Source organism: Pseudochaenichthys georgianus, chromosome 13, assembly GCF_902827115.2.
Source record: "Pseudochaenichthys georgianus chromosome 13, fPseGeo1.2, whole genome shotgun sequence".
NCBI classification, from domain to species: domain Eukaryota; kingdom Metazoa; phylum Chordata; class Actinopteri; order Perciformes; family Channichthyidae; genus Pseudochaenichthys; species Pseudochaenichthys georgianus.
In genome coordinates, this window is record NC_047515.1 from 1,751,233 (window position 1) to 1,763,228 (window position 11,996).

The following is an 11,996-nucleotide window of genomic DNA, read 5'->3' on the forward strand; positions in this document are numbered from 1 at the left end:
ATTTTATGAAGCATGTATCGAGGCTTGTATCGTTTTGGGCCAGTGACGTCATCGATGACAAACGAAGCCTCACTGCCTGTCGATACCACGTGACTGCTTCAGGAAGCGATTCAGATCGGTTGAACCGTTGAACCACAACGCTCATATTACCCATGGATGTATAATAAGAACCATATTAACCCTCCTGTACCCGGGCTCAGAGACCCTCACTTGTTGAGATCGGAACATGTCACAAGTATAAATGAATAAAAGCATAAATAAAAGTAGGAATAAAGACATAAATAAACAAATGAATACATTTAATAAATACCATGCAGTGTTTCAAGTTGATTTAGTGTGTGTGCTGTGGCTCAGATGGAAAGCAGTTGACTCATGACCGCAGGGTCCCTGGTTCAACGACTGGTCAATACGTCTTTTTTGTTGTTTATAAAAGCTACAGCTAAATGAGATAATGTAGTTAATGTATTCTTTTTATATGGTTTAGCCTTTCTCCGGCTACAGCATGGTTAAGTTTATGAATATTATTAAGGAATACAAATCCCTCTTTGCAATGTTTACCAGCCTCCTTAGGCTTTTCAATCACAATCATTCAACTGGAATAAATACAATATTGTTAACATGAAAATATGATTTAATGTTGGTTGTTTAGAGTTATTCTAAGGCTTTACTCATTGGGAACTCGGTATGAGAGAGCACACTGTTGAGATGTCCAATCTGCCTGTTTTACACACTTTGACCAGCAGGGGGGTTTGTGTTCAAATGAAGCCCATGATGAAGCCTCATGAGCCACTATATAGGTTCCTTGGTTCCTTCTTTGTAGCAGGTCAGTTTGTTGAGTTAACACCTGTTAAGTTGATGTCATGTTACTTTGAGGTATTTTCTGTTTACCTCTTTCATAGGCCTAGTTATTAGAAATGATTGATTTATGATGTTTGCTGTGGACTTTTGGGTAAATAAAAAACCCTCACTGTTTATTCATCATTCAATTAATTCTATATTTTATTCTGTAGATTGTGTACGTTACTTTTCCCTTTTAATGCTTTTTGCACTCCTGGCTAAACTGCATTTCGTTGTCCTGTAATATGTGCAATAACAATAAAGTTGAATCTAATCTTGAGCAGGCACAAATGTATTTACTTAGTACATATCTGACATTAACGATTAAACACATTTGTGCCAAACTAGTAATTACACTGCATCAAGAGTGTGTATATTAAGAAAAATATGTTGGTTTATTTAAGATATTTTAGCTATTCTAGAAATGGGGTTTTTCGGTTGGTTCTTTCTTTGTTGGTTACTGTGATGTTCTACAGTACATTGTTGGTTACTGTGATGTTCTACAGTACATTGTTGGTTACTGTGATGTTCTACAGTACATTGTTGGTTACTGTGATGTTCTACAGTACATTGTTGGTTACTGTGATGTTCTACAGTACATTGTTGGTTACTGTGATGTTCTACAGTACATTGTTGGTTACTGTGATCTTCTACAGTACATTGTTGGTTACTGTGATCTTCTACAGTACATTGTTGGTTACTGTGAATATCTATAGTACATTGTTGGTTACTGTGAATATCTACGGTACATTGTTGGTTACTGTGAATATCTACAGTACATTGTTGGTTACTGTGAATATCTACAGTACATTGTTGGTTACTGTGATCTTCTACAGTTGGGACGTTACTACTGATATTTTTTAAGTAACTCCAGAGGTAGCCAACTGTAATTTTTGGTTGGAAACACGGTATTATACTCTAAAATAGTATACAGTAATTTACTGTGCACAAACACTGTAAATAACTGTGTATTTCACAGCCATTTTTTACAGTGCAGTCATGTGAAATTTGTAGACATAATACATTTAATTCAGATCAACCTTTACATGTTTTGGGTAAGCATATAAAGTACTGTTGAACATTGATGCATACAGAACTGAGTTGTGGGTGTTACACTGTATCACTTTGAAGGTTGCTCAGTGGCCATAAAGGCTGGGGAAGGCTAATAGTGCATTTACAACTTTAAGGAAATAAATACATTCTTTGAAGTGTTTGTTCTGTGAAGTTGATTTACTTCAAGAATCCCTTAGACACAGTAGACACTGCCAGTTTTTCAATGTTGTCATGTGTCTTATGTGTTGACCCCAGCCCGACTGTTTATTTTAGCTTTGACCTTTTTAGTGTTGCTGTTAAAATGCTGATCTGGTCCTGTCTCCGCAATTGCCTTCATCTTTGTAAAATGTGTTTTACCCCACACACGCGCTGCGACAGTACTAGCAATACTTTATACTTAATTATGGAAATCGATTGATTAACTCTCGGAACTGCAAACATATAATTTTCAAAGAGAATTCTTAAGTTATACAACTAAAAGATATGTTACTAGCATAGATAAGGAACTTGTTCATTAACTGTTGCTATTAATGTAGTCTGAAATATCATCCTAGCTGGCCATGTGTTTATATGTTTAACTATAGTGGTAGTATCTAAAAGTTGAGATATCTTCCACTGAAACTCCACAGCTCAACATCTCTTACACAAACAATGCTGTAATTATTCTGGAGGTTTTGCAGACATCATTGTTTTCAGTCGATGTTAACAGTCCACAGTGAAGTCATGCTTCTGACTGGAATATCAGAGGCATTGTTTCATGAAAGACACATTGCTGTCGACTTTTTGAATGACATTTATAAAAGCTATGAGAACAACAAACCAAACTGTGTCCACTTTCATTATATTGGGGCAGCAGGTGGAAATCTCAGGGACAGATATCTTCAAACCAAAACTATCCGCATGCATAAACTCCACGACGGGGCAGTGTTGGAAGTTGTTGACCCTTTAAGGTCTGTTAGTGGAAGGGAAGCGTGTTGGTTGAATAATAAAATCTGCTGCTCAAAATAAAGATGTCTCTCATAAATGTGAGCGTCCTCCACCGAAACCACAACCGCCCGACGTTCCACTGTGCCCTTTCAGCGCCAAACTCAAAGGCCACGACACCAACATGTCTCCAAGTGTCAGCTTCCACTGCAGTTTATCATCTCCTTTTCCGACAGATCGAGCGGTCCTCTGGCAGTGGGGGTGGCCACCATCAGTCTTTGGGGAAACTGTGTTGCTCATTTATTTAGTATCTTGACACAAATGCTAACGTTGCCGTGCTCATTTCAGAAATGTGCGACGATTTGTATTTGTATTTTGTAAGCTGGGCAATGACAGGGAAAATACACGTATTACTGTAAACACAATGTACATTACAAGTCAGTTTGTCTATTAGTAGTCAGAATACTTCCCGGCTGAAAGTATGTACACTTTGATGATATTTGTTGCGCAAATATACCCATGTGTCATGTTTTCAAAATGGCTCTGAGGCAGTGGAGTTTCCGCTGTTCCTGTCCTCGCCGACCCACGACACCTCTCTGAGTTTCACAAGGTGTTTCCTCTCAGTGAGGCAGGTGGGAGTCTGCGCTACAGTCTGTTAGAAGTGGAAGAAGTCTTTAGATGTTTTTACTTGAGTAAATGTATAAAAAGTCTATAAAGACTCTGTTAACAATTAAAAGTCATGAATTTAACATATATTAAAAAAGTTACAAATGTAATTAAGTATAATGGCCATAATGATTTTTAAAAGTAACTTTTTGTTAGATTTGCTTAAACTGTTACTATATCCTGCCAGTATTTCACGAGACAGATAATGTGTAAAAAAAAATCATATTCCTCTGCCCTCCATCAGTGCGCCTAATGGCATTTGCAATGCCTGAAGGAAAACAACCAATCAGAGCCGAGGACTCTAAGACAGTGTCCTGAACTGCTGTGAACTCCCAACAAAGTGTGAAACTAGCAGCTCTGATCAAATATGAATGAAGATGTTGGCACAGAAATGCCTTTTCAACTGTGGCTGTGAGACAGTGTCGTCTTTCAACCAGAAGGTTGTCGGTTCGATTCCAGCCCCTGCAGTCCACAGTGTGTGAAGTGTGTGTATGTTAGATTCATTGAGCAAACATGTGAATGAGGTGAATGATGACTTGTAGTATGCAATGCGCTTTGAGGGGTCTTATGCAGGCTGGATGAAGTGCTTTATACATGCTGTCCATTTAGCATTTATAACTTACTTTTCCAAACCTTACATGTATTCAGAAAAGTGCTGAACTGTTAAGCTGTAAAAATGAGAAAATGTGTGACCCGACCTCCATGTTGAAAACAGCTGTTCCAAACCAAGCTGTGTCTAAACAGTTATCTCCTGCCCTCAGCAGAGGGGATACCTTTCCTGTGTCAGTCCTGTACTGCCAAGAAACAACAGAACCATTGGGTGTGTCCACCCAGGACACAGAATTGGGTAGGGGGGACATTAGGGACCCTACTAATGTCCAGTGACTACTGAATTGTCCCTGCTGCACTCATATGTCTGCAAATGAGAGAATAGACTGGTCATGTTGGAGCTCATTTACTTATTTACTTCAGTCTATAATAATACATCAGAATGTATTAGTAACTAAGGAAACGTAAGTTATTAACTACATGTATAACGTACATATCTGAGATGGAATGAAAGTATAAAATAACATTTTAACATAAAATTGAAATACTCCAGTAAAGTACAAGTACATCAGAATTGTGCTATATAATTATAAGTTACCCTCCATCCTGTGTCACCACTTCTCCTCTCAGTCTGGAGCCCTTTACACCAAATGAGAAAAGGAGTTCGTTCCTGTTTTATGTTTCTGGTTAAAAGGGTTTTGCTTCTTTCCAACTCTGTAGCTCAGTGCTGTGGCGTTTCCTCATCGAACACCTGTCAATCACACAGCATGGCAAAGTAAAATACATAAACAAAAAGAGGCACTTGAAACAAGAACAATACAAACCATATGAAGACATAGTGAGGCAAGAATGAACAGTGACAGCAGTGTGAATCACAGCAGGGAACGCAGGTCTGTGTTAGCAGCTGTGCATCAGATGCTTGTATGTAGTGGTCCTTGTGTGTGTGTGGAAATATAATATAAATACACAACATTAAATCAGTAATATGTCATAATCTTTCATCTGTGTTTTATTGTGTCTATAACATTTTAATAGTAACTACTTGAATTGTAAAGTTATGCACTCATGGATAAATGTCTAGCTACTTTGAAGGAGATCTATAAAAACCTGAGGAAAGTTTGCTTACCTGAGCTATGTGTGGTCTTTTAAATAATTGTATATGGCCTCATGTATTATTCGTCTGCAGATTTAGTTTTTGACATGAACTGTAATTCCTAGAAAATGAAGTTACACACGTCTAAACTAGAAAACAGTCACCATGGCTGCCACAGAAACCAGCTTGGAGCCCTTTGACCGTATCTGTGTGCGTGCGTGCGCACGCGTGTGTGTGTGTGTGTGTGTGTGTGTGTGTGTGTGTGTGTGTGTGTGTGTGTGTGTGTGTGTGTGTGTGTGTGTGTGTGTGTGTGTGTGTGTGTGTGTGTGTGTGTGTGTGTGTGTGTGTGTGAGGGTCAGTTTGAGTGTATGTGTGTGTGTGAGGGTCAGTTTGAGTGTGTGTGTGTGTGTGTGTGTGTGTGTGTGTGTGTGTGTGTGTGTGTGTGTGTGTGTGTGTGTGTGTGTGTTGACAGATAGAATGAAGCTCTGCTCATGGTCTACACTGTCCTGATGCTACGTATTACTTTACTTTGAGTTGTTTAAAAGGAGTTTTACCAAACAGTGCTACTTCATGCTTCCCTCCCTACACTACATTTCATTTTCAAGCAAATATTTTACTTTGTACTCAACTACTGTACATTTGTTCATCAGTTGATTGTCTTCAGTTACTTTGCAGAGTCAGATCATGAATACAAACTGTAATCGAGCAACACATGATGATGTAATGTTACAGGCTAAGCTACCCAGCAGGTTGTAAAGCGATTCCAATGAGCTTCTGCTGCAGATACAACATTGAAATGACGAACACATTCATAATTATAATCCAGTGATACTAAAGTTCAACATGATGCAAGGAACAGAAGTCTGGTACAAAATAAGCTGTTTTCATTGCAGAAGTAGTCTCCCGGCTCCTCCTCAACAGTATTTCTCTGTAAATATAAATTGTATTTGTGAAAATAATAACCTGTGCAATGTTGTTGTGTGTTCAGGCACGTAACAAGCAGAATGGAGAGCTGGCAGCGATCAAAGTCATCAAGATGGAACCAGGTGAGGATTTACCTGAACACGCTTCATTATGAAGGGGTCGCTCCTCATTGACCCACACAGGCCTGTAGCTGCCTCTTGCCTGTGGACACGGTAACACATGTTTCCAGTCTATTACATTTAGCATAATCAGACAAGTACTGTACTAAAGGACGCATCTGGGGTCCTTTCTTTTGATGCAACTTCAACTACATTTCTACATTGTTTTTACTCCATTACATTTGTTGAGAAGCTTTTTCCATACAAAATATGACATTGCAATATCATAAAACAATATTTTGATTGTTTAATCAATTTCTCATATAAAAGCGTATCAGCAGATTTATTCAATAATGGAAAGAATCATTAGTTAATAGTTCAAAATGAGCTCCAACTCAAATGGGGCGAAGTCTGCGAGCTAGTTCAGGCAGTCAACTCGAGCACTTTGCTAGCTGCTGCTGTTGCTGCAGCTGCTTCCACGTCGCTGCTGCTCGCCTTTTACTGCAGTCATAGTTTAATGTTGTGCTCATTTGAAGTCCTTTATATGCGGGTTGGTCGTTGAATCTGCAGCAATGCATCATCCTCTTTAAGATCACCATGTGTGTGTCGAGTCACTGTCTCTAAAGAGTCAACGGTCATGAGTTTCTCAGGTCAACAGCCCTGGGTCCGTTTAATGATGATGCTTTGCAGTTAATCCCAGAGGCACACTCATTTCAAAAGGAACTGGAGGTAGATGTCATCAAGCGTGGTCTGCATGTAGCGATGTAACCACAGATTCTGTTCCACTGTAATGGACATAATAAATATGTGTCTCTTCTGTCTGCTTCCACAGATGATGATTTCTCCATCATCCAGCAGGAAATCGTCATCGTGAAAAGCTGCAAACATCCCAACATAGTGGCTTATTATGGGAGCTACATAAGGTGGGCTCTCTCTCTCTCTGGTCCCTCTCTCTCTCTCTCTCTCTCTCTGGTCCCTCTCTCTCTCTCTCTCTCTCTGTTCTTCATGTATATTATTATATCCCAGATGCAGAAGCTCACCCCTCTACTCTCTGCAGAACCAACAAACTGTGGATCTGTATGGAGTTCTGTGGAGGAGGCTCCCTGCAGGATATCTACCATGGTGAGAAAAGAGTGTGTGTGTGTGTGTGTGTGTGTGTGTGTGTGTGTGTGTGTGTGTGTGTGTGTGTGTGTGTGTGTGTGTGTGTGTGTGTGTGTGTGTGTGTGTGTGTGTGTGTGTGTGTGTGTGTGTGTTATACTTCTACTGGACTGTGCTTTTGACTTTAGAACATTAAACCGGACTTCATGATACATGAGTTATTCATTAAACCATGGACACATGATCTGCAGTCTCCACACGGCTTAGGGTGTAAATTGTTATGAAAATGTATCATTTAATAATTGTGTCCCACAGTGACTGGTCCTCTGTCTGAGCCACAGATCGCCTACATCTGCAGGGAGATGCTGCAGGTAAAATCACACTCAGTATTTCATACATTTTGTTTTACTATTATCAATCGGCCATACTGTTGAAAATGTTGCCCAAAACAATCTCACCAGGGTCTGGACTACTTGCATGCACAGAAAAAAATCCACAGAGACATCAAGGTAAATATGTCTGACATTCTTTTTTTATCTGTGCTAAAGGCTCATGCTTTTAATTAAGCCAGTACTCCTTCCACCTGTGGTCATGCAGCTGATGATTACTAAGATGTACTGAGCAAATACAATCAGCCTGTCAAAGGAACCTTTATTGTACTTTACCAGGTTTCTGATCTTCACCCTGGGTTCAGCCAAAGATCACAGAGTGGGTTAAAGTGTGTGTACGATGAGCTGTTCCTCTGTCTGTGTTGATGTTTGTGTTGACCTCTTGCCTGCAGGGTGCCAATATCCTCCTGAACGATCACGGCGAGGTGAAGCTGGGTAGGTGGATGTCTGAGTGTCTGCCTGTGGTTAAGATGAGTCACAGTCTGCAGAGTGATGGCTCAAACACGTCTCTGCTGTCTCTCACTGTTCTAGAATTCATATTCGTCTGTTACCGTGGTTATTATCAGCTGCAGACTTTGTTTCATTCACATGCAAAATCCTTAGAATTTGGGTCATTTGTAATGGTTTTTTCATGAATACACTACAAATCCAGACATGAAGAAAAATGATAGTTGGATATACCTTCTTTTAAGACTCTATTAGACTTGAGACCTGTGTCAGTGGTTTTACAGATTAATTGCATTGTGCAGGACACATTTAATTTCAAAGCCTACAAAATGTTTTGAAAGAGCACCTGAAGATTCTCTTAAATATATCTTGTTAAATGTAATTTCTTGTCGTAATTATTATTAATACTTTTGTTTCCCTGTTGTGTAGCTGACTTTGGGATCTCGGCTCAGATCACTGCCACGCTGGCTCGGCGGATGTCTTTCATAGGGACGCCATATTGGTGAGGTCAATACGGATCACGTCCCTTAAACACATGAATCTGAGTATATAACTGCAAGTGGCTGTGGGTAGTATCATAATTGTTTCACTTTATAATGAGCTTCATCGTCTTTCACCTCCTGCTGTGTTCACTCGGCTGGAGTTTGATAAAAGAGCAGCTCTGTCTGACAGAAACTGCTACTACTTGAGCAGGTCTCCCTTGAAAAAGACATCAATGATCTCAATGGGATTTATCTGTATAAATAAAGGTTTGAAATGAAATGAAATGAGAAAGATTAAGCATATCATAGATCCATTGATTTTGCCATGCTAACTCAGGATTTTGAGATACCTAGTCATTATTATACTTATTTTTTTATATTGAAAAAAAAGGGAACATGTATAGTTAAAAACAAAAATGTCACAATTTGATGCACTACACGAGATTATAGCCTTAGATAATTGAATATTCCAGTGTTTTCTTTTTGTGGTTTTGACCATTATTTGTACATGTTCCCTCATTTGTATCCAGTATCACATCAATATATCAAAAATCAGAGACTATTTCAATCCTCTCAACTGTGATGAAATAAAACCTCAGCTGTTTTTGTATCTATGAATACAACAGTGTCATCTACATACATTTGCAATTCTATATCATGACACTGTTGAAGGAGATCATTGGTATAATGTCTAAATAACAGTGGACCTAACACTGACCCTTGTGGAACACCCATTGTGCACTTCAAGATTCTGAACAGTGCACAACAGACTTCAACACATAACTTTGTTACATTTAGAGTTTTTAAATGAAAACATCATGATAAACGAATATAGAATGCTTTACATAGATCTAAAAATACAGCACCCACTACTAATTTTGAAATACCTAGTCATTATTTTGAAATACAAGTAATACTTTTTCCGATACAAATGTTGTCATTACATTAGCTACCATATAATTGAACTTTCACACCATTAGCTGGTTTCTGTGGTGCTGATATATTTGGTTGCTGTTTCCCTCCTGTGCTCAGGATGGCGCCAGAGGTGGCAGCAGTGGAGATTAAAGGCGGCTACAATGAACTGTGTGACATCTGGTCGGTGGGCATCACAGCCATCGAGCTGGCAGAGCTGCAGCCGCCAATGTTTGATGTCCATCCACTGCGGTGAATACACACTGCAACACACACCTCTCCGAGCATGTGTACACTTCTGCACCTAAAAACACACAAACACTCACATAGATAGTAAAGAATCATCTTCATTGGGCTGAGCAGTTGTGGACTCTAACAAATTACATTTGCTCAAAAAGGTTAAATAACAATTTGAGCTACTTGTACTTTAAGTATTTCCACGTTCTGCTCCTTTATACTCGAATACTCGAGTGGCAAATGTACTTTTGTGAAGAAGAAAACACAAAACACACATAAACAAAGTTATGCAACATGTCACATTATGCAGATGGTTAAGCTAACACAGATTCCTATTGACTATGCCCCCCCCCCGCAGGGTCCTGTTCCTCATGTCAAAGAGTGGGTACCAGCCTCCTAAACTCAAGGACAAGTCTAAATGGTAAATACAAAACAATAACACATTACATTCAGTGATCATAGGAGCCAATGATTATTGTCTATCAAATGTAACTTCCTGGCCTTGGATGTATCTGCATCATTACATTATATCTGTCTTTCATAATTCCACGATACAAAATGCTACTAACTTATCTCCTGTCTGCAGGTCCTCCATGTTTTATAACTTTGTAAAGTCCATGCTGGTGAGGAACCCGAGGAAGAGACCCAGCGCCTCCAAGATGCTCACAGTCAGTACCGCTAGCATCTGCTCCTGCTCTGGTTATATCGTGTCAGCTGTGCATCACATGAACTCCTTTGTCAGTCATGTAGCTGTCAGTTTAAAGGAGTAAACAATAATTGTGGACATTATAACAAATGAAAATGGGAAAAGAGTTGTTCGTAGTGATGAACCTGCATGGAATGATAGTTCCCTGTAATTGCTGTTTCTTTCTGAGACCCCCATTTCTCTCAGTGTCCTATTTGAGGAAAAACCTTGAAAAACTCAACACAGCTCTAGTTGCTAAAGACCAGCTGGGGAACACAGTGGAGCATCTAGCAGACACAGTTGCTAATGTTTCCCTCTGGAGATGGTACAGTCCAAAAGCAGATCTAAAATAGATCATATTGGACTCACATTCATCAGGTGGACGCAAACACAAAGAATCGTCGCGCACAACAAAGTTGTCTAACCCTCCAAGCCAATGTACGATGAACGTCTTTGTACTAACTCATGGCAGGATTGTATATTTCTGGAAAGGTCTGTTTGCTGGTTATGACTTGGCCAACCCAGTGTGATGTTATATATATATTTCTCCAAAAGTGAACTCTGAACTGTTCGACACAGGGCCACTGCTTTTATTTTTGGCATTCCCTGCTGTCAATACCTTGACCGAAAATAAATATTTCCCATGTTTAAATGAAGATTTCAAATACATGTGTAGCAGAACACACACAGGGACATCCTGGTCTGGGTGGTCTTTACAATCATCCAGATCTTCCTCCTAATAACTTAGCTTCTCTGTGTTTCCTCCCTCCTTCGCTGCTTCTGTCTCTGCAGCAAAGCTTTCTGACCCAGCAGGGCCTGAACAGGGAGCTGACCCTGGACCTGCTGGAGAGGTATAGAAACCCCGAGAAGCTCAAGTCCTGCCTGGGGACGGAGGACGAGGAGATGGAGGTCTTAACCACATTATTATTAATAACTGATCAATCATGATTCCTCCTTTATTTATTTATTATTGATAAGCAAACAGAGTGTGTCATGTATTATTCCAGCCACAGCTCTTTTATTTTGTATTTACTTACTAACTTTACACTTAAAAACGTTTCGTTTTAAAATGTGTTTTTTTGTCAGGTTGTCTAACTACTCCCCTCCCTCTCCCACCTGACATGATAGACCCTGATAGAATGACCCATGTTTTCTTGTTGGGTTAAGATGGCGCTGCCTGGATCTTTGAGGAGAATCCAGTCCATCAACAAACACAACCAGGCAGAGAGGACCAACTCTGACATCAGCTGTAAGAAGTCTCTCTTTCCCTTTAGCTATGGAGCTATCAACCTGAAGAGAACATATTACAGATTTGAAGTTGGACACTGATTTGTAGGACTTTTAGGACCAGCCAGCAACAATTTGTTTCTCTGGTCAACAGATTAGTGATTTACAACAGCAAACCATAGCAGCACACCTAAAAAGCCCTTCTTGATTTCAGTAGAAGTATATACTCCAGGTGGAAGAAGTACTCAGATCTTTAATAGTTATAATAATATAATTGTCTTAAAGATTTGTATGTTATGTCCTTATCTATGTCTGGTAGGACAATGGTGATAGAGCACCACTCCTGGCAGCCTTTGCATTGCAGTATTATGAACC

The 11,996-nt window shown here is 39.6% G+C and overlaps 1 protein-coding gene across 2 annotated transcripts in view; it reads left to right on the top strand.

The window, feature by feature from the left end:
* Positions 1-11,996, top strand: part of LOC117457561 (mitogen-activated protein kinase kinase kinase kinase 5-like) — a 59,879-nt gene that overhangs the window by 29,576 nt on the left and 18,307 nt on the right. For both annotated transcript variants that reach the window (XM_034097711.1, XM_034097709.1), the window contains exons 2-13: positions 6,111-6,168; positions 6,977-7,067; positions 7,202-7,266; positions 7,558-7,613; positions 7,704-7,751; positions 8,024-8,066; positions 8,508-8,580; positions 9,593-9,724; positions 10,068-10,130; positions 10,296-10,377; positions 11,187-11,303; positions 11,562-11,643. In XM_034097711.1, coding sequence (XP_033953602.1) covers positions 6,111-6,168; positions 6,977-7,067; positions 7,202-7,266; positions 7,558-7,613; positions 7,704-7,751; positions 8,024-8,066; positions 8,508-8,580; positions 9,593-9,724; positions 10,068-10,130; positions 10,296-10,377; positions 11,187-11,303; positions 11,562-11,643 — 910 coding nt within the window. The remainder of the gene's footprint in view (positions 1-6,110; positions 6,169-6,976; positions 7,068-7,201; positions 7,267-7,557; positions 7,614-7,703; positions 7,752-8,023; positions 8,067-8,507; positions 8,581-9,592; positions 9,725-10,067; positions 10,131-10,295; positions 10,378-11,186; positions 11,304-11,561; positions 11,644-11,996) is intronic.